The 23,352-nt window shown below is 45.8% G+C and overlaps 1 protein-coding gene across 1 annotated transcript in view; it reads left to right on the top strand.

Annotated features, from left to right (window-relative positions):
- The window catches only part of LOC115657585 (IgGFc-binding protein-like), a 168,552-nt gene that overhangs the window by 53,433 nt on the left and 91,767 nt on the right, over positions 1-23,352 (top strand). The window contains exons 4-16 of the mRNA XM_030575626.1: positions 4,714-4,982; positions 6,211-6,305; positions 8,857-9,019; positions 10,761-11,044; positions 11,627-11,793; positions 13,911-14,509; positions 15,243-15,807; positions 16,531-16,658; positions 16,756-17,136; positions 18,566-18,852; positions 21,417-21,473; positions 21,640-21,727; positions 22,578-22,662. Of these exons, the coding sequence (XP_030431486.1) occupies positions 4,714-4,982; positions 6,211-6,305; positions 8,857-9,019; positions 10,761-11,044; positions 11,627-11,793; positions 13,911-14,509; positions 15,243-15,807; positions 16,531-16,658; positions 16,756-17,136; positions 18,566-18,852; positions 21,417-21,473; positions 21,640-21,727; positions 22,578-22,662 (3,168 nt within the window). The remainder of the gene's footprint in view (positions 1-4,713; positions 4,983-6,210; positions 6,306-8,856; positions 9,020-10,760; positions 11,045-11,626; positions 11,794-13,910; positions 14,510-15,242; positions 15,808-16,530; positions 16,659-16,755; positions 17,137-18,565; positions 18,853-21,416; positions 21,474-21,639; positions 21,728-22,577; positions 22,663-23,352) is intronic.

Raw genomic sequence — 23,352 nt, 5'->3', positions numbered from 1 at the left:
TCTGCCCTTTCTGGCTGCCCTTTGGGTTTGTTGGCAGCAAGCACAAATCAGAGCAGCCTAAATCTGATCTGTAGTATGCTGGGTGATCATACTGGTGCACCAAGGAAATGTAAAGGAGACTTAAAGACACCTTTGCACATTCCCTCCTGCATTGCAGGGCTCCATTGTGTTTCCTCAGCCACCAGAAAGGGACTTGGTCCTAGACTCAAACTTGCCTCTAGTTTTGTTCATACAATTTTTGCATGTCTACCTGTTTACACAGTTTGTGTATAAGCAAATACAAAGAGTGTGTATGCTGAATTTGAGCCCATGCTTGGAAACAAAGCTTACTTTTTCAAAAAAGCCTCCATATGACCTATAATAGGGGTAGGCAACCTATGGCACGTGTGCCGAACGTAGCACACCAGCTGATTTTCAGTGGCACTCACACTGCCCGGGTCCCTGCCACTAGTCTGGGGGGCTCTGCATTTAATTTAATTTTAAATGAAGCTTCTTAAACATTTAAAAAACCTTATTTACTTTACATACAACAATAGTTTAGTTATATATTATAGATTTATAGAAAGAGACCTTCTAAAAACATTAAAATGTATTACTGGCGTGCGAAACCTTAAATTAGAGTGAATAAATGAAGACTCGGCACACCACTTCTGAAAGGTTGCTGACCCATGACCTATAAAATTGCTCATGTAATTTTCCCGAGTCAGAGTTTGTGCAGAGAAATTAATCAGCTATTTACATGTGCAAACTATATTTGCATGTGCAAATTCACGCTTGATGTGCAAAATCAGAGATTTCATAGGAGCAGCATGTTGGATGTGAAGAACTGAAAGTGCAAAAAGCCAGGACACAAAGATATGCTGAGAACATTTGGAGTCAACTCTTTAAAATGTGTATTCACATTTAAGGTTTAAGCTCTTTACATATCTGGAATTATTTCAGTTAACACATACTATTCATTTCATAGTATTTGTTAGACCTCAAACTGGTCATTTTGTCCTCCAAGTAATTTTTTTTTTATAAACTATACTGCATAAAAAAGAACAAATCCAATTGAGTTTATAGTTTAATGCCTTGCTTATAGGCATTAATTATCATTATTGTATACAATTATTCCATCATTTTTCAAAGATTTCCATCCTGGCCATATGCAGTTTCTATTTTTGTACCACAATTTAGTGACTACAAGTAATGCTGTTTGTAGATTAAGTCAGAAAGATGTCTAACTCTGATTTGTGGATTCATTCAGGTATTTATGCATCTAAATGACCTATAGTGTATCCACAAATAATTGGGTTAGAGTATATTCAGTAAATTAATCGGTCAGATGTAACTCACTCAAGGTAGGTCTCCGGGTTGCATCATGTGTTATTGCATACTCAATTCACCATTGAATGATTTAAGGGGACTGCTACAAATGATGCATGACCTACAAAATAAAAGGAGTCATATAAAAAATGGAAACTAGGTCAGATTACAAAGGATGAATATAGGCAAACAACACAGGAATGCAGGGGCAAGATTAGAAAGGCAAAGGCACAAAATGAGCTTAAACTAGCTATGGGAATAAAGGGAAACAAGAAGACTTTTTATCAATATATTAGAAGCGAGAGGAAGACCAAGGACAGGGTAGGCCCATTGCTCAGTGAGGAGGAAGAAACAGTAACAGGAAACTTGGAAATGGCAGAGATGCTTAATGACTTCTTTGTTTCGGTCTTCACTGAGAAGTCTGAAGAAATGTCTAACATAGTGCATGCTTATGGGAAGGGGGTAGGTTTAGAAGATAAAATAAAAAAAGAGTAAGTTAAAAATCACTTAGAAAAGTTAGATGCCTGCAAGTCACCAGGGCCTGATGAAATGCATCCTAGAATACTCAAGGAGTTACACACACACACACTATTAGGGTTGGAAGGGACCTCAGGAGATCATCTAGTCCAACCCCCTATTCAAAGGGGGACCAATCCCCACTTCCTTAAATGGCCCCCTCAAGGATTGAACTCACAACCCTGGGTTTAGGAGGCCAATGCTCAAACCACTGAGCTATCTGAGTCTCTATTATATTTGGAAAGTCATGGGAGACAGGAGAGATTCCAGAAGACTGGAAAAGGGCAAATATAGTGCCCATCTATAAAAAGGGAAATAAAAACAACCCAGGAAACTACAGACCAGTTAGTTTAACTTCTGTGCCAGGGAAGATAATGGGGCAAGTAATTAAAGAAATCATCTGCAAACACTTGGAAGGTGGTAAGGTGATAGGGAATAGCCAGCATGGATTTGTAAAGAACAAATCGTGTCAAACCAATCTGATAGCTTTCTTTGATAGGATAACGAGTCTTGTGGATAAGGGAGAAGTGGTGGATGTGGTATATCTAGACTTTAGTAAGGCATTTGATACAGTCTCACATGATATCCTTATCGATAAACTAGGCAAATACAATTTAGATGGGGCTACTATAAGGTGGGTGCATAACTGACTGGATAACTGTACTCAGAGAGTAGTTATTAATGGCTCCCAATCCTGCTGGAAAGGTATAACAAGTGGGGTTCCACAGGGGTCTGTTTTGGGACCGGCTCTGTTCAATATCTTCATCAACGACTTAGATGTTGGCATAGAAAGTACGCTTATTAAGTTTGCAGACAATGGCAAACTGGGAGGGATTGCAACTGCTTTGGAGGACAGAGTCAAAATTCAAAATGATCTGGACAAATTGGAGAAATGGTCTGAGGTAAACCGGATGAAGTTCAATAAAGACAAATGCAAAGTGCTCCACTTAGGAAGGAACAATCAGTTTCACACATACAGAATGGGAAGATACTGTCTAGGAAGGAGTATGGCAGAAAGAGATCTAGGGGGCATAGTGGACCACAAGCTAAATATGAGTCAACAGTGTGATACTGTTGCAAAAAAAGCAAACGTGACTCTGGGATGCATTAACAGGTGTGTTGTTAACAAGACACAAGAAGTCATTCTTCCACTCTACTCCATGCTGGTTAGGCCTCAACTGGAGTATTGTGTCCAGTTCTGGGCACCGCATTTCAAGAAAGATGTGGAGAAATTGGAGAGGGTCCAGAGAAGAGCAACAAGAATGATTAAAGGTCTTGAGAACATGACCTATGAAGGAAGGCTGAAAGAATTGGGTTTATTTAGTTTGGAAAAGAGAAGACTGAGAGGGGACATGATAGCAGTTTTCAGGTATCTAAAAGGGTGTCATCAGGAGGAGGGAGAAAACTTGTTCACTTTAGCCTCTAATGACAGTACAAGAAGCAATGGGCTTAAACTGCAGCAAGGGAGATTTAGGTTGGATATTAGGAAAAAGTTCCTAACTGTCAGGGTAGTTAAAGACTAGAATAAATTGCCTAGGGAGGTTGTGGAATCTCCATCTCTGGAGATATTTAAGAGTAGGTTAGATAAATGTCTATCAGGGATGGTCTAGACAGTATTTGGTCCTGCCATGAGGGCAGGAGACTGGACTCGATGACCTCTCGAGGTCCCTTCCAGTCCTAGAGTCTATGAATCTATGCTAGCTGATTTTCATTCAGCAAGGAAAAAGAAAAAGTGCTTGTGTGCTAAGAAGGATTTAGGTGTTTCTCTGTGTTGCTACATTACCTTTGCAATTCCAGAGGTTTAAATACAAATGTTACTAGGTCACCAATGGAATGAGTTTAATGTTGGCCACCTGGTCACATTGGCTCTAGTGGCTCCTATCACACAAGGACAACATTCTATAACATCCATTTTAGGAGAAGTCCAGCTGCTAGAAGCTAGAATGTGTAGCAGGCACGAAGACATAAGCATCAGCAGAGCTTGTTAAGACACCTTGCATAGTGCCTTCACTTGTTCTCTCTGTCACTAGGCAGCGCTTTCAGCTCTAGTTTTCACTCAAAGTAAATATCATTTTGGGGAAATAAAGAAACCCACTGACTAGAAAATTGTAACTGTGTCAATATTGCTACTACTGTGCTGCATCTGCTGCCAGACCTGTGATTCCCAGCACTGCCAACACCTATAGACGATATGACCTTCACTGCTCTAACAGATATACCAGAAGAAGCCACACATCCAACTGCAAATATATTTCCAGTAAAGGAGGTACAGGTTATGGTAGGCTCAGTGGCTATTACCCAGCCAACAATCAGACAAGCTTATCTAAAAACTCTTGTACTTACACCAGTTTTACACTGGGACAGTTCCACTGACTCCAGCAGAAATATTCCTGATTTACAGTGGTGTAAGAGAGAGGAGAATGAAGCCTGGTGTTTTTTGGTGAACGGGTACAGTGATGATTCTGTAGTTATAATTCATTGTCTTGGGTGATCTTTTTTAGTGATGGTGCCATCTACCACTCCCCCAGCATCATCAACTGCAACGCCAGAATCTACTTTGCCAGTGATATCAGGTAATTGTTATTCATATACACATACTAGCCAATAAACAGCAAGAGGAATTCTGGTTTTATTCCTAGCTCTGCAACTGATTTGATTTACTTAATCTCGCCTTGCTTCAGAATCCCCATCTGTAAAGTGGAAGAAAACTATTTCCCTACCACACAGGAGTGTTTTAGGGTTTACTTTGTTAATGTTGTTGAGCACTTTGAGACCTTTAAATGAAGGGTGCTGTAGAAGTGCAAAGCATGGTTCTTGCATGGATCAGGAACACTCCAAAGTCAAAGGTGTTCAGATGTGTCAGCTGAACATGCCTGTGTATTAATGCAGCGATATTTCATTCTTCATCTGCAGAGGCAACCTGCAGTGTGCATAGTGACCCCCACTATTACACTTTTGACAAGCAGTCTCACACGTTCATGGGAAATTGCACCTACACCCTGTCTAAGCTGTGTGATGGGAAAAGCACGCTGCCCTACTTCAATGTGGAAGCAGCAAACGAACACAGAGGAGGCAACATGCGCGTGTCCTACGTCCAATATGTGGATGTTGATGTTTATGACTACAGGATAACTCTGGGTAAAAACAGGGTTGTTAAGGTAAGAACTGGGGTCTAAAATGAAAGTCAGGATCTCTCCATTTTACCTACTGACTATATTTTTAGCCTCTTATCATGAATGTAGAATTGTGTTTATGGTACAAATCACAGGGAAACGTACAATTTTAAAAAAAAGCAATACTAACCTTTCCTCGAAGTGCCCTGCCTAAGAGATACCATTTAATGTATTTACTCCAAGTTTGTAGGGTAGTCAGATATCTCTAGTTTAATGATGGCATAAATGCCTAGAGAGAGAGAATAATAATTACAAATTCAAAAACTACTTAAAGACACTGAGCCTCTAAGAGGTCTCAGCATAGAATTCATGGCCCAGAGGAAGTGTGAGCTACGGTAGATTGAAGCCACGTTTGCACCCCACAATCCCAGTCTGTTCCATGGGCTAGAGACATGCTTAAAGGGCCGTGCAAAAAGTGTGAGAGGAAATGGGGGTTCTATCATAATTCTAGCCAAAATATTTTTTCAGACCCTTGGTAAGACAGTGCTTAAAGTTTGCCCCCCAGTGACCTTACTCAAATTATGTATTTATTTTCCCAGTTCTGTGACCCAGCCCACTTTAAGTACTGGTTAGAGAGGCCCTCAGCATAAATTAGCCCAGGAAAGGGGGTGGAGGGGCTGACTTAATTACAACAGCCTCCCTGGGCTGCTCCATGGACAGCAGAACTGCACGCTGTATCCCACACACAATTAGCCCCTTCTACTCCCACCCTTGGCACCCTCCCTAAGCTAGGGCATCCAAGAGGATACTTGAAGGAAAACAGCCTTACAGCTGTCTACCCCAGTGCCTGTGCTTGCATCTCCTCAAGCCAAGACGTGGCTGCAAGGGTTCTTCTGCTCCAGTACCCTCTCTGCCATCCTGATTCAGCAGCTTCCATGGCCTAGCCCTCCCACCAGGTCACCTTTCCAGTTCATCCACTTCCAGGGTCACTACAATCCAACTAGAAGTTCAATCACACATCTAAACAAACTCTTCATCTGCCCCTCTTGGGCTACTCTTCAGCTCCCCTTCTGGGCTCAGTTCTCAGACCATTCTGGGTTAACTTTTTCACAGATCCCTACTCCCAGGCCCTGCAGCGTTCTCCTTTGCTCTCTTAGATGATTTCTGCCTCCCAGGCCTTTCTCCCTGGAGGCCCTTTATCCTCGCAGATTACCCCTGCCTTTCCTCCGGGGGTCTCTGTCAGCTTCTCTAGGACCCTCTCTGCTCCTTATAGACTTTACACAGGGCCCCCCCATGGGAGCCCAGGGTTGCCACCTCTGAGGTCCAAAAAAACCAGAACATGGCGATGGGCAGCCTGGGCCAGCAAGGGTGAGTAAGGCTTGGTGCCACTCGCTCCCTCCTTGCTCTGTTTAAAATGCTGTTGCACTACAGAGTAAGAGCAGAGAGTGCTGAGCCAGCAATGGACCCCACTTTTTCTTCACAGAGTCACTGAAGGACCCCACCCCCATCCCTGGGCCCAGCCCCGCTTTCCCCACTGATAGACCTGACATCTCCGGGCCCAGCCCCGCTTTCCCCACTGAACCACTGACAGACCTCACGTCTCCGGGCCCAGCCCTGCTTTCCCCAGCAAGCCACTGATAGACCTGACATCTCCGGGCCCAGCCCCGCTTTCCCCACTGAACCACTGACAGACCTCACGTCTCCGGGCCCAGCCCCGCTTTCCCCACTGAACCACTGACAGACCTCACGTCTCCGGGCCCAGTCCTGCTTTCCCCAGCAAGCCACTGATAGACCTGACATCTCCGGGCCCAGCCCTGCTTTCCCCACCAAGCCACTGATAGACCTGACATCTCCGGGCCCAGCCCGCTTTCCCCACTGAACCACTGACAGACCTCATGTCTCCAGGCCTGACCCCGTTTTCTTCACCGAGCCACTGACAGACCTGACATCTCCGGGCCCAGCCCGCTTTCCCCACTGAACCACTGACAGACCTCATGTCTCCAGGCCTGACCCCGTTTTCTTCACCGAGCCACTGACAGACCTGACATCTCCGGGCCCAGCCCTGCTTTCCCCAGCAAGCCACTGATAGACCTGACATCTCCGGGCCCAGCCCCGCTTTCCCCACTGAACCACTGACAGACCTCACGTCTCCGGGCCCAGCCCCGCTTTCCCCACTGAACCACTGACAGACCTCACGTCTCCGGGCCCAGTCCTGCTTTCCCCACCAAGCCACTGATAGACCTGACATCTCCGGGCCCAGCCCTGCTTTCCCCACCAAGCCACTGATAGACCTGACATCTCCGGGCCCAGCCCTGCTTTCCTCAACAAGCCACTGACAGACCTGACATCTCCGGGCCCAGCCCGCTTTCCCCACTGAACCACTGACAGACCTCATGTCTCCAGGCCTGACCCCGTTTTCTTCACCGAGCCACTGACAGACCTGACATCTCCGGGCCCAGCCCGCTTTCCCCACTGAACCACTGACAGACCTCATGTCTCCAGGCCTGACCCCGTTTTCTTCACCGAGCCACTGACAGACCTGACATCTCCGGGCCCAGCCCTGCTTTCCCCAGCAAGCCACTGATAGACCTGACATCTCCGGGCCCAGCCCCGCTTTCCCCACTGAACCACTGACAGACCTCACGTCTCCGGGCCCAGCCCCGCTTTCCCCACTGAACCACTGACAGACCTCACGTCTCCGGGCCCAGTCCTGCTTTCCCCACCAAGCCACTGATAGACCTGACATCTCCGGGCCCAGCCCTGCTTTCCCCACCAAGCCACTGATAGACCTGACATCTCCGGGCCCAGCCCGCTTTCCCCACTGAACCACTGACAGACCTCATGTCTCCAGGCCTGACCCCGTTTTCTTCACCGAGCCACTGACAGACCTGACATCTCCGGGCCCAGCCCTGCTTTCCTCAACAAGCCACTGACAGAGCCCACGTCTCCGGGCCCAGCCCCACTTTTCCCACCGAGCCACTGACAGACCTGACATCTCCGGGCCCAGCCCCGCTTTCCCCACTGAGCCACTGACAGACCTGACATCTCCGGGCCCAGCCCCGCTTTCCCCACCGAGCCACTGACAGACCTGACGTCTCCAGGCCCAGCCCTGCTTTACCCATCGAGCCACTGATAGACCTCATGTCTGTGGGCCTGGCCTGGCTTTCCCCACTGAGCCACTGACAGATCTGACGTCTCCAGGCCCAGCCCTGCTTTCCACACTGAGCCACCGTCAGACCTGATATCTCCAGGCCCATCCCCACTTTCCCCAACAAGCCACTGACAGAGCCCATGTCTGTGGGCCCAGCCCCGCTTTCCCCACTGAGCCACTGACAGACCTGACATCTCCGGGCCCAGCCCTGCTTTACCCACCGAGCCACTGACAGACCTGACATCTCCGGGCCTGTCCCCACTTTCCCCCACCTAGCTACTGACAGACCTCACATCTCTGGGCCTGTCCCCGCTTTCCCCACCGAGGTACTGGCAGACCTGATGTCTCTGGGCCCAACCCTGCTTTCCCCACCGAGCTACTGGCAGACCTGACGTCTCGGGCCTGGCCTTGCTTTCCCCACCGAGCTACTGACAGACCTCACAACTGTGGGCCTGGCCCCACTTTCCCCACTGAGCCACTGACAGACCTGACGTCTCCAGACCTGACCCCGCTTTTCCCACCGAGCCACTGACAGACCTGACGTCTCCGGGCCTGTCCCCACTTTCCCCCACCTAGCTACTGACAGACCTCACATCTCTGGGCCTGTCCCCGCTTTCCCCACCGAGGTACTGGCAGACCTGATGTCTCTGGGCCCAGCCCCACTTCCTCCACTGAGCCTGCTATGGACCCCACGTCCCTGAGCCGGGCCCCGCTTTCCCCTACCCAACGGCTAACACCAAGCCCGTCAATTCTGCTCCTTTGCCCCAGACCCACGGAGAATGCCTGGGTGTCCTTATCCCTGGCCTCCCGTACAGGCAACACCCTTCATCCTGCTCCAAGGCAGGCCGTCTCTCTTCTGCCCCAATGCACAGACTTAGCCAGGGTCCAAACCAAGGGCAACCCCCACATGGAGGTGAACCTGGAGGGAAAGGTGAGCGAAGGGCTGGACAACAGGAGGTGACAAAACTCAGGACATTTAATGTCTAGCGAAGACTTCAAAATTCCCAAGATGGCTACCTCTAAAAAGGGACAATCCTGGGAAAACCTGGGTAGTTCGCAACCTACGATATCCTCACTTGCCTCTGATAGTTCCCCTTTCACTGAGTGCCCTCACCCTTTTTATGAGGCCCAGGTGTTCACAGGCTATCACCTCACCCCATTAGTCCTGGCCCCGCAGGCCAGGAGGCAGCTAGTTCTGGCACAGGTGGGGTGCCGCCTTTCCCTTTAAAGGGTACCTTTACACTGCATTAAAATACCTGCAGCACTGAATCTGAGCCCAGATCAACTGACTCGGGCTCGGCCTGCAGGGCTAACAATAGAAGTGTAGACATTTGGGATTAGGTTCAGGACGCTGTCTCAGAGCCCAGGCTCCAGCCCAAGCCTGAACATCTATGCTGTCATTTTTTAGCCCTGCAGCATGAGTCCCCAAGTCTGACTTAGGTGACTCAGACGGACCAGCTGCATCTGTGCTGTAAGGTTTTTAATATTGTAGCATTGAAATACCCAAAAGGCCAGTCATCCTGTGACAGGGCCCTTTATACCATTTCAGAATCTTAACCAAGTGTAAGGGGGCTGGTGTAGGGATGAAGGTCTCACTAATTGTAAATTTGACTCAAAACTTGCAACAAAGAATAGGTCACATTACTTCATTAAATAGCTTCTTCTGAAAAAGTAATACAATAATATATGTGACAAGCAAACAAAGGTTTAAATGTACAGTGAGACCTTTCCAGTCTCATATAAGGAAACAGAAATGAATATTGTTACACATACTTTCCCAGCTGTTTCTCTTCTTGTGCCTTCCTCCTTCCTTTCTTTACTGATTTCATATATAACGATGATATTTGGATAAAGTAAAATTAATTGAAGACCCCTTTATATGCTTATATGTAGATTTCTTTAATTAGCAGCTAAAACAAACTGATAGGTTTAAAATATATATTTTAATTTTATTGACTTTTGCACCTTTTATTTGGTTTCTCTTGTTCTTTGCTGATTGCACTTCCTGACATTTCATATATATTTAAATATTTAAAGAAAATTAAAGATTTTTTAAAAATCATCATATTCTGAAACTTCATCCTAGGCCTCAGATTTTAAATAACCTTATACCATAAATTTGCTCATTCAGAATTTGAACATGAGCCTATAGTTAGTTAATATTTGCACAGCACTTTGTGGTATGTCTACACTGCAATTGAACACTCGCAGCTGGTCCATGTCAGTGACTTGGGCTTGTGAGGTTCAGGTTGCGGGGCTATAGAAGACGTTGGGCTCTTGGACCTTTCCCTCTCTAAGTGGCCCCAGGGCCTGGGCTCTAGCCTGAGCCTGAACATCTACACTGCAGTTTTACAGGCCAGTAGCACAAGCCCCACAAGCCCGAGTCAGCTGACGAGGCCAATTTCAGATCTTTAATTGCAGTGTAGACATACCTAAATGTGCAAAATACTGAGTAAACAGGCACTCAAGGAGCACAGCATAAATATGTACTGTAGTCAGATATTATAGCTAATTATTATGTGCCCACAAATGGCTGTTTTCTCACATAAGCAGATTCTGTGCCTGCAAGTGGGTGTGTGAGCTAAATTAGGAGGTACAGCTTTGGAGGCTGTATAAAAGACTTGTCCCTTTAAAGACAAATATTGAAGCTTTCTTGTTTCTTGTGCATGCAGGTGAACGGAGCCATTCAGGTACTTCCTGTGGTACTGGGATCAGGTGTAAATATTTCCTTCAGTGGACAGTATGTCATGGTTACCACTGCCTTCGGGCTGAGAGTTAAGTTCAATGGAGATCATAGGGCTGAAGTGATTCTTCCCAGTATATACATGTCTAAAGTCTGTGGCATGTGTGGAAATTACAACGGGCACAAAGCAGACGACTTTCTTAACCCAGATGGAGAGATGGAAGCAAATTCGGTCAGCTTGGGCAACAGCTGGCAGATTTATAATGACTCCAGGTAGGACTCCAAGCATTACACTAGTCCTTAGCGGATTGATATGTAATGAGTAAGTATTTTAAGTGCTTATTAACTGTGATACAAAAATGTCCAGATTTTCTGGATGAAAAATAATCATATCAATGCTCATATTGTTCATGTAATTGTGAAGTTTCACAGCTGTTTTGACTGGGACACAGAAAGAGTAGATTTGAACAAAAATATTACAAAGGCCTAAATTGGGTCTGTAAGTATTTTTTATTATTAATTAGAAACATGAAACTTGAAAACTTTTTTGCCTTTTATGTGCCCTATCTGTGTGTCTTTCATGTGCAAAATCTGTTTGTAAACCCTTATCAAATCAAAACAGATTCTAACTAAGACATTGAAAGGCACTAGGGCTATGTCCATGTTGAATTCCAAATGTATTTTTTCCCCATTCGTTTCATACCTAAAATCAGCAGAAACATTTTTTCTTACAAATATTTCATGCTTGGACAGGAGTAAGCTGTGGAACATTAGTAAATACATTGTGCAAAACATCTTGGGCTTCAGTGCATGCAGACTTCATTAGTGAATTCTCTGCATCTTTTTTCCTCCCAGCTGTGTCCCAGATCTTGGCCATACCCCAAACTGCTCAGATGATGAAACACAAATGATCCAAAGCAACAAGTACTGTGGGCTGATCACAGATCCAAGTGGCCCGTTCCGGCAGTGCCACTCAGCAGCTGATCCATTGGTTTATTTTGAAGACTGCCTGTATGATCTGTGTGAACTTCATTTGAACAATGCAGCCCTCTGCAATAACCTACAGTCATATGCTGATGTGTGCCAAGCTGCAGGCATTTCTGTGGGAACATGGAGAAATGAAACATTCTGCCGTATGTATCAAAGCTGACTTTAGATTATTATAGGTGGGGTTGGTAGCACTCTCTATTATTAAAGTTGCCTGATATTTCCCATTATAAATCCTTGTTTTCAGTTGCTTATAACTTTGTCAAACTTTAACCACATGGGCTGAAATTTTCCATGCTGGGTGTCTGCCTCAGGCTGAATTTTCCTGGGAAAAACTTCAGCCAAAATGGTTCTTCCATTTCTGAGAAGGAGCCTAGGAAAAAAGTATGTTGTTTTGCCTGTATTAAAAGATTTTAAAGACTTCTTCTTTGAAATGTTCTAGTACCCCCATGCTTTGAAGTGGGAACTTGAAATGTGAAATGTGGCAGGGCATGGCCTTTGGTCTGCAATGTACCTTTTGCAGTCCCTGTGAAAATCTGCTCAAATATGGCCAAGTCAGGAAGCCTTTGAAAAATCGCATTTCGCCCATGCTAAGTAGAGACTTGTTAGAAGTTACAGCTAAACTCTCTGATGCTATTATCCTCACTAAGCCTGCTCCAGTCCCTCACAGTTCCCTCTGCTGGCCAAACGGCACATGCATCCTCCCCATAGAGAAAGCGAGCATGCTCCATCTCTTCACAGCTCCTGTAAGAGCAGCTAAGCAGGCTTCTGCCCAGAACTGCAGAGGTGAAGCTGGACTTTGCCTGTAATAGCTGCTTTGGGCCGGGGCAGGGCTAGGTCACAGAACTGAGAGCAAGGAGTCAGTCTCTCCTGTGCTCTCTGTACCCCACCCCATTTCGCAGCATGGAGGAGGATGCTGCTTGACTGAAATGCAAAGCAAGAGCTGGACCATGGGAGGGAAAGGTGTAGATTGGGACCAGGACAAGGTGTTGAGAGGGGGGAACTGGAACTGGCTGGGCAAGGAGTCTGCGATTGGAATGAGGAGAGACTGAGAGATGGGGATAAGGAAGAGAGAACTGGGACAGGGATGAGCTGGAGGGGACATGACAGCAGGAGCCAGGCTTCAGGGTAGCGGGCAGAAGAGTCCCACTAGAGCACACTCCCTACCCAAGCCTGGAAAGGAACCCAAGATCCTAAGTCTCACCATTCCTCTGCTTTCAGCAAAAAAAACTCACTGGCAAAGTGTGTGTTTCATGCCCTGCTAGTGCTGGTCCTGCCTGTGCACTGAATGAGGCAGAGGTCCTGCAGAAAAAAATAGTATATCATCATGTAACTAAAGACGCTATCATAATGCATACATACAAGGGAGCCGAATTAAATTTACATGAGCACAGGGCTGGCTCCAGGGGTTTTGCCACCCCAAGCAGCCAAAAGAAAAAAAAAGCCGCAATCACAATCTGAGGCAATTCAGCAGGAGGTCCTTCGCTCCATCTGGGAGTAAGGGACCCTCCACCGAATTGCCGCCGAATAGCCGGACCTGCCGGAGTGGCGGCCCCAAGCACCTGCTTGCTAAGCTGTGCCTGGAGCCAGCCCTGCCTGGGCAACCTTAATTCTGGCATTTATTAATTTTTAATTGCTTTACTTTACAATTTTAATAAAGCTCTTTCAACATAATTAGGTGTGGGGAAGTGAGTGGTGGTGAGAGTTTAATATATGTGTATAACCAGATATAATCTATAGCAGAACCACTACTCTCTCTTGATTTTTTCTTTTTAGTGACATTATTCAGGAGTTTGGGAAGGAAGAAAAATATAAACTAAATGATTAACATTAATAATAATAAATAGAAAAACCACATTAATATTATCCTGCCACCTAAACGTTCTACCTGTTGAGCAGCCAAGAAAAGCAATTTGTTTTTTCCCTTAACTCAGTTATAGTCAATGGAAGTTTCCCTTTAATATTCTGCAGGAAAGACAGACTTTTCTTGCGGTCAAAAGGCTAAACTAAAAGTGAACTGGGAGTTTTGATGGAGGATAAAAACTGACTAACATCTTCGGTATCTGGCCCAAAATACTTTTAAAAGGAACAAAATATATTATTGCAAATCAGTAGTTTAAAGGATTAATGTGGATGCTTTTTCAATTTACAGCACTGATTTGTCCAGCCAACAGTCACTATGAAGCATGCACGGCAGCCTGCCCTGCTACCTGTGTCAACCCAATGGCTCCTGCCAGCTGCAGCCTGCCGTGTGTGGAAGGATGCGTGTGCGACAGTGGTTATCTTCTTTACAATGATGGCTGTGTCCCCAGCAGTCAGTGTGGATGTTGGTACAATGGCAAACACTACCCAGTTGGCGCTGAATTCTGGACCGATGACACCTGCTCCTCTAAATGCACATGTCCCTCTCGGGGGAGCAAAGTAAGCTGCTCTAACGCAGCCTGCCCAGCCGATTATTACTGTGGGGTTCAGAACGGGGAACCTGGCTGCTACCGTGAGACTTACGGGATCTGCCGAGTCCACAACGACCCTCATTACAACACGTTTGACAAAGCGACTCACCACTTCATGGGGAAGTGCACCTATACGTTGGCCAAAGTGTGCACCAACTCCAGCTCTCTGCCTTATTTCAACGTAGAAGCCAAGAACGAGCATCGAGGGTACTCTGCAGTGTCCTATGTGCAGAAAGTCATGGTGGAGGTTCATGGTCAACACATAGAAATAGTTAAGGCAACACCAAATCGTGTACTGGTGAGTTTTTTGGATCCACTACATTTTTTGGATTCAGAGGTGAAGTGCAGCCTTGGCAGAATTAGGCAAAAATGGAATGTTTTACTTTCATGTTAAGTGTAATGCTAAGGATATTAAGAGTATCTGGCTTTGCCACAATAACAAAGTAATAGATCGAAGAAATCTAGGCACACATAGGAGCTATTAATATCCACTAGGCAGAGCTAATGCTCTGGTAGCTAACATAAAAGACTTGTAACTGGAGTTGTATTCACAGGAGCATGTAGGTGAAAACAGTCACTTATTAGAGACAGGAGTTTGGAATCAGACAAGAGCACTACAGTATGCGTTGCCAGTAGCGTGGCCAGGTGTAAGAAAATCACCTTTCTCCAGGACCCTCTCGGTTACAATTCTGGTAGGAGGGAATGAAGTGTATGCCTGCAAAAACAAATGCACATGTTGCTTCCAAACAAGGCCCTGAATTTGTTCCTGAAATGTGCATAATTAGAAATATTGTGCCAGTTCCTCATCTGGTGTAAACCAGCCTGACTCCATTGGCTCCCGTGAATTGCACCAGCTAAGTAACTGGCCCCACTAACTACATGTCTGGTCACACAATTATTTAATTTGCAAATGCAAATGCAGGATATTTTTGTAGTAGCCTCTTCTACAAAACTGACCTTTGTTTCATCAGAATGAAATCCATTAAAGATCACATTTCTAACAGCTAACTTCCTGGATTCATTTGTCTTAGATCAATAAAATATGGTCAACTCTCCCCGTAACTACAGCTGGTGGGTCAATCACAGTGAGCAGGAGCGGACGATACGTTATCCTGGAGACAGATTTCAGACTGAGGGTTTCCTATGACACCGATCATTCGGTGGAAGTGAAGGTGCCCACCACCTATTTCAACAGGACCTGTGGCATGTGCGGTAACTTTAACAATCGGAGAGGGGATGACTATATGATGCCAGATGGGCAGCAAGCCAAGAACTCTAATGAGCTGGGAAACAGCTGGCGTGTTGAGGATGACGATCCTTCTTGTGATGTCATTGTCCCACCCAGACCCTGCCCTGCAGACCAGGAGAACCTCTACAGAACAGACAGATTCTGTGGCCTGATAACCAAGAGGCCTGGCCCCTTTGGGATCTGCCACTCCGTGATCAATCCTGAGAGCATCTTTGAGAGCTGTGTCTATGACCTCTGTGCGCTGAATGGGAATGAGCAGCTCTTGTGTAACGCTCTGGCGACTTACGCTGATGCATGTCAGGAAGCTGGAGTGACTCTCCCCCAGTGGAGAAATGCCACCTTCTGCTGTGAGTATCTGCAGGGAATTGAATGTCTGAACAACCTACTCTAGTGTTGTAAAAGAGTGTTTACTCCCCATGTACTGCATGATTTAGAGTTCTGAAAGTTTCCATTATTCACTCCTGATATTTTGAGATTACAAAACCCCTGAATGTCATGTGCGTGAAAGATGCCTGACGGACAACAGGAAGAATGAAATCTTCTGTCTGAGAACAGGTACAGAAAGAGCAGCAGCAATGTGAGCTGACTCTAGACTGTCTTGCCAGTGTTTATCTACCAAATTCCTCCCTTGCAGGTGTAAGGATAGTTTAGTCAAGTGTTCACGGCTAACTGTTCTGAACCTTTCTATAGCCAGTATGTCAATTAATGCCAGTCCTCCCATCATATGGAGATTTATCTACTAGTAATTAGATATGGTTTAGAGATGTAAAATTCTGATTTGGGTCTGAACTTCCCCAGAGTTCAGGGTATTTGTATTTGGTTGTTAAGGTCTTTCTCAGCTACAAACTACATTTTTCTTTCATCTTCTAGTCCTGAAATAGGGACTTTTGGGTTTCAATAACTTTTCTTAACATAAGTTGTTACTGAAAAGCTAAATATCCTGGGTTTTGGATGCAGATTTTCAGCTGTGAGTTATAGAGTTTTTATTTGTTTTTCAGCGCTTCCTTGCCTTTCCAATAGTCATTACAATCCATGCACTAGTGCTTGTCCTGCAACCTGCTCCAACCCAGTAGCAGCAAGCAACTGCAGTAAACCTTGTGTAGAGGGATGTGAGTGCAACAGCGGGTTTGTTCTCAGCGGTGGACAGTGTGTTTCCATGGGCAATTGTGGCTGCCTCTATAAAGACAAATATTATGAGGTTTGTTCTAATGTATGCTAGATATTTGGGGCAGTATTTCACAGCTTGCAGTCAAGCTCAGCTTTTATACCTGTATGTATTTGCTTGTCTCTAACAGAAAGGGGAAACTTTCTGGGAAACAAACTGTGAAGGCCAATGTAACTGTGCAGGAAACAACACCATAGTCTGCAGTCCAAAGACATGTGAAGCAAGCAAAATTTGCAAGGTGCAGAATGGAATCTTGGGATGTTATCCATTGGACATCAACACCTGCCACATCTATGGGGATCCACACTACATAACTTTTGATGGGAGACTGTACCATTTCCAGGGTGGATGCAATTATACAATAGTTGAGACATGCACAAATTCTTCTGAGCAGTTCTCAGTGACAACCAGGAATGAACACAGAGGAAGCCAGGCCTGGACTGCTTTGAACTCAGTAGCTGTCACATTGAAAAACATTCACATTGCTTTGAGAAAAAACAAAGAGGTCCATGTAAGTATTATACCTTACACACACTCACACCCACACCCACCAGTGGGTTGCTGTCCCAGGGTGCTTTCTCTGCTAGTGGCATCTCCTCCTGGCCGCTCTGGAAATTAGCTCTGGCCAGGCATTGTGCTCTCTTCCAGCAGTCTCTCCCATTGTCCTCTCATCCTTAGGACCCCTCTCACTCCAGGAACTGCAGCCTCCTCTCCTCCCTCTTCACAGGGAGGGGCTGCAGCCCCACCTGTTCCTGCCCAGCTGGGCCTGCTTTCAATCACTTCCCTGATCCGTGGCTCCCCCTCCAGGTGCAACCTGTGGAGTTAATTGTCACACCTGGCCATCTTAACACCTTCCAGTCTTGTGTTGGGGTGGACATGTCGTCACAGTTGCCTTTGTTCTGTCTATATCAGTGGTCCCCAATGTGGTGCCCACGGGCGCCATGGCGCCCGCCGGGGCATTTATGTGCACCCGCCTAGTGCCCAGCAGGGGAGAGAAGCTGTGGCCTGACACCTGATAAGGACAGAGAACTCAGGCTGCGAGCACGGTATTCTCTGTTCCCAGCAGGTTTGGGGCCCGCCTAGTGCCCAGCAGGAGGGACAAGCTGCAACCCTGCACCTGCTGGGGACAGAGAACTCCGAGGCTGCAGGCTTTGGGCGCCGGTGTTCTCAGTCCCTGGTAGGTGTGGGGCCATGGCGTAAGCCAGAGAGAAGCCGCGGCCCCGTGCCTGTTGGGTACAGAGAACTCCGGTGCTGAAGGCTGCAGGCACCGGTGTTCTCTGTCCTTGCAGCTTCTCTTCGGCTTCTCTCTTTTCTCTGGATTCATATATTATGTTATATTAAATATGATTTTTTTGTATAATTTAATGTACAAATACAAAATAAGCCTTGAAAAATTGTTGGCGCCCGCCACACTCTTCTGAAGGCATGAATGTGCCACTGGCCACAAAAAGGTTGGGGACCACTGGTCTAAATCAATATTGAATCACAGTCCTCTGAGTTATTTGCCTCCAGGATTGCAAACAATAAAGGACACAAACACATGTTCATAAGTAAAGCAGAACCCAGGATAACTTTTCAGAGGCCAGGATAACTTTTCCACTTCTCTCTCCATGTTGTTCAGCACTGCTATATAGAGGATCTGTTTTGAGTAAATTCCTCACCTTTCTTACAAAACCAGTAGTGTCTTTCTCACTCTAACATAACTAACAGATTACATGTGCCAACTAGAGAGGTAACAGTATAACATCAGAAAATGAACTATAGATGGATCCAAATCAGGGGATCCCACTACCACAGTTGGTTCTGATCAGAATTTTACAGCTCTGTTCCTCTGCAAAAGAAACACTAGAGTTTTTACATACTCAGAAGACATCACTGACTTTGTCACCAATTGCTTTGTTGACTCAGCTATTTGTGTGTGCTATTTCCTTTTATTTTAGGTGAATGGAATTCAAGTTGATCTTCCTGTGACTCTGCATCCTGGAATTACAGTAGCTGTAAGAGGACCCTATGTGGTCATTGATACCTCTGTTGGCATTCAGGTGAAGTTTGATGGTGACCAACAGCTTTTTGTTCATGCTGATGAAAGCTTTAAGGGGCAGCTGTGTGGCCTGTGTGGCACATACACTGACAACCAGCTGGATGATTTCCTAAGACCAGACAGAGTCCTGGAACAGGATTCAAATAATTTTGGCAATAGCTGGCAAGTGAAGGATGACAATTGGATGTAAGTACTTGGAAAGACCTATAAGTGCAGACAAATCACTTGACCCTTAAAAGGAATAAGGTCAAGATACAAGATATGTGTATAGATATGTGTTCCATGGAAACCCTTGTCATTACTAGACATTACTTGTCACGGAGGTCAATTTTGGATCATGTAGATTTGCACATACTGTATTTCCTTTCATTTTCACTTTTGAACAAGCCCCAAAACTCAGCTGAAAACTCTTGGGGCATTTTAAAACCCAAGACAGCAAATCTTAGAGTCCAGGTCTACACCCCCAGGCTTCAGGGCCGCCTGGGGGGTGGGGGGGGACAAGTGGGACAACTTGCTTCAGGTCCCAGGCCCTGAAGGAGCCCCCATGAGAATATAGTATTCTATAGTATTGCAACTCTTTTTTATGGAAGGGGCCCCCAAAATTGCTTTGCCCCATGCCCCCTGAATACCCTGGGCTGCCCTGTCAGGCTTGCACTATGCCACTGAAAACAACAGTATAGACATTGCAACTCAGGCTGGAGGTCAGGCTCTGAAGCCCACCCTGCTCCCTGAGCTACAGAGCCAAAGGTCCGGCCCTAGCTTTAACATCGACACTGCTGCTTTTAGCGATGGAGCATGATCCCCCACAAGCCCCAGGCTATAGACTCCGGCTCTGAGACTCGCTCCCATGGGTTTTAAAAGGCAGTGTAGACATAACCAATGTGTTTGGATGATTTCAGTGTGAAATCTCCCATCCTTACTGAAAACTGGGCCCATGTTACCTGTATATTAACTTACTAATTTCCACAGTCCACACCATGAACTTGATTTTTTTTTCACCCTTTGTGTTTGGTCTTTGAGAATGTTTCAGTATGAGCAGTGCTTAATTTGTGCCAGCACTTGCCAGGGCTGATCCCCAGCACCTCTAGGCTTGGCAGTTCATAGCTCTGGCATCTCTGGGCTTGCTGCATCAGTTACGAAAGTAAAAAATTGCTTGAGCCCCAGGACCTAATTGCTTGAGTCCTGACACATCTTTCATTACAAATTAAGCCGGGGGTCTGAGAGAGAATCCAGGTCTGTGGAAATTCTACATTGATCCAGATAGGGTGTCATCAGGAGGAGGGAGAAAACTTGTTCACCTTAGCCTCCAATGATAGAACAAGAAGCAATGGGCTTAAACTGCAGCAAGGGAGATTTAGGTTGGACATTAGGAAAAAGTTCCTAACTGTCAGGGTAGTTAAACACTGGAATATATTGCCTAGGGAAGTTGTGGAATCTCCATCTCTGGAGATATTTAAGAGTAGATTAGATAAATGTCTATTAGGGATGGTCTAGACAATATTTGGTCCTGCCATGAGGGCAGGGGACTGGACTCGATGACCTCTCGAGGTCCCTTCCAGTCCTGGAGTCTATGAGCTAGACAGTCTTTCTCCATCTCTTGATGTCTTCAGATCAAGACTGTATGCCATTCTAGACAATATACTTTAGCCAAACACAAGTTATTGGGATCAATGCAGGGGTGACACGGTAAAATTCTATGGCCTTAAATGTGCAGTAAGTCAGACTAGATTATCTAATGATCTCTTCAGGCCTATGCGAATCTGGCCCATCTGCCCTGATCCTGCAAGATTATGAGCATCATCATCTTCCATTGAAGTCAACATCTAGTTGAGAGCACTTAGCAGCTCACAGAATTGGACACATAGGTTTCAGCGGGAGTTGAGGGAACCCCTTGCAGAATCAAGCCCCTGCTGAATACTGAAACAGAAATGCTCAACACATACCAGGTCTGACACTTATCTCATGTCAACATAGCTGTGATCCAGTTCCCGTTATACCACCAGCCTGTAACCCTGTGCATGAGTATGAATATGAAGAATTCTGCAAAGTTATTTTGGCAAGTGGAGGGCCTTTCGAAGCTTGCCATTGGTATATCCCCCCGCAGTTGTACTTTGAGAGCTGTGTCTATGACCAGTGTGCCACAGGAGGAAATACCGAACAGTTTTGCTCATCCTTAGACGCGTATGCTGCAGCATGTGAAGGTAGAGGTGTAAGTCTGGGAGATTGGAGAAAAGAGACATTCTGTGGTAAGTAAAGAGGTGCTGTTAGAATGTATCTCATCGAAATGAACCACACCACATTTTAGGGGCATATATTATTTTCTTGATATTTCCATTCATGAAGAGACTTATTGGAGACATGTTTACAAAACATAATATTTTGGGATGATTTAAAACAATACAGCTGAATCTTGCTTGTGTGGTGAAAAATTGGGCAGTAGATATGTCAGAGCTCCTCTTTTTGTGGACAGGGATAGTTGGTAATAATCATCAGCATTAACACTGTCTAGATGAAGAACATGTGAATTACAGCAAATCACTATGACATTGTCCAGTTCTAGTAGATGAAACTTTTAAACTGTTTTTGTGTCTTAGTTTTAAGGCATGGTGGGAAATAGAAATATTTAATATTAATCACAATAATGTACTACCCTCCCCCGATACACCCACGTGGGTACAATATGACATTACACACATACAGACATTGATTGATTGTTTCATCTCTTAACGTGATTTTCTCTATTCCCATAGCAGCCACCAATTCCACTGCGGAGCCTTCGACATCATTCACTACCACGGACGTGACAGGTGTGTAGCAAGTTTCTGCTCCGGGAGTTAGTGTTGGAAGACAGGGCGAAGCCTCCTTTGGGATCATCACAGGAAAGATCACCTCTCTTCTGTTCCTTTTCCAGTTCCCCCAGCTCATTGTAACATGTCCTGTTCATTTGACACTGACTTCTGTGACTGGACACAGTCAGTCTCTGACAGCTTGGATTGGAAACGACACCGGGGGCCAACCTCCTCAGCAAACACAGGACCCTCGTACGACCACACTACAGGAGGTAGGGACTGCAGCCTACACCTAGCTCTGTTGTATAACGACGGGGCCGGCAGGAAAGCAATTCAGGAGCAGGCTGGAAGGGCCTTTGGGTGAAATACAGAGTCCATGCCTCTAGGGGCAGATCCAGAGCCCAGTGGGGTCAATATGACATCACAAAATATTGCCAACTTTCTTCATTGGAAGAGAGCGGATAATTTCTTTAGCAGAAACCGGCTCTTACGAGAAAAAAAAGTCTCCCTGTAGGCTGCAAAGCAAGGAACCTAGATGACTGGATAAACAAATAGAAAGGAACTAGCTGAGAGCACTGTCTGGAGTCTCTCATGGAGTTGTGTTTGCTTTCCTCAGACCCATTGGAAACAGAATTCCATATCACTTGTGTTACCTTAAGGATCTAAATGTGCCTGTGGTGTTTATGGTGTTAGGAGTGTTGTCCTTGTTTGCCATGGCCTAAGGCATGTACATTCCTTTGTAACACACGGTTTGTTTCAGATGGTTACTTCATCTACCTGCAAGGAAGCCAGGCCAGCTCTGGAGCTGTGGCTCACTTGGAGAGTCCTGTGTGCAGTGCCAATGGAACCCATTGTTTCCGCTTCTGGTATCACATGTACGGAGTGGCTCATGCAATGGCACTGAGAGTTTATGTCACTGAGGATGCAGCGCCACGTCTGGTCTGGTCAGAGACAGGAAATAAGGGCGATAGGTGGAACTTGGCAGCAGTCACTGTGTATAACAGAGGAGATATGCGGGTAGGTGAAAGCATTTGCCTTGGCTCTTATAATGAGAGGGCTTTGAATGATGAAGAAGTAACGAATGCGAAACAAACTAACTCTGGCAACTTCCCCTTCCCCTAGATCCTCCTGGAGGGGGTGCGGGGTGAAGATTTCCGCAGTGACGTAGCAGTGGATGATGTATCTCTCGTAGACGGATATTGCCCAGGTACAGTGCATCACGTCAGAGTTCCTGTTTTTATGGACAGGGCTACTTGGTAATAATGGTCAGCGTTACCATTGTCTGGACCAAGAAGATGTGAGTTACAGCAAATTTCTATAACATTGTCTCATTGTAGGCGATGGATCGACAACAACAGTGAGCTCCACATCAGTCACCACTCCCACTTCTACAGGAACCACCACGTCACCTCCGTTGCCAAGTTCAGGTGAATTTCTCTGACATAAATGACAATTAATTAGCATGTCACCCCGATCGTCAGATTCCGCACAGCTCTTCTGCTCCTATTCTATATAAATGTGAGGGCAAAACATGTCCCAAAGGTGTAGAAATCATCTAGGTGAATAAGAGTGTGGTTGTAGCCGTCTCGATCCCAGGATATTGGAGAGACAAAGGAGGTGAGGTTATATCTTTATTGGACTAACGTTTGTTCGTGAGAGAGACGAGTGTTGGACATTTTGGCTTCTATTCTACAGTGTCACTCTGAGTTAGTCTGGCAGAGCTGAAGAGAGCATTGTGTATACTCAAGATCTTGCCTACCTCTCACTGACAGAAGTTGGTCCAATAAAAGATATTACCTCATCCCTCTTAACATAAGCACGGCCATACTGGGTCAGACCAAAGGTCCATCTAGCCCAGTATCCTGTCTTCTGACAGTGGCCAATGCCAGGTGCCCCA

Source organism: Gopherus evgoodei, chromosome 9, assembly GCF_007399415.2.
Source record: "Gopherus evgoodei ecotype Sinaloan lineage chromosome 9, rGopEvg1_v1.p, whole genome shotgun sequence".
Taxonomy (NCBI): domain Eukaryota; kingdom Metazoa; phylum Chordata; order Testudines; family Testudinidae; genus Gopherus; species Gopherus evgoodei.
The sequence above is the reverse complement of the archived record's forward strand: the minus strand, read 5'-3'. Positions and strand labels throughout refer to the sequence as shown.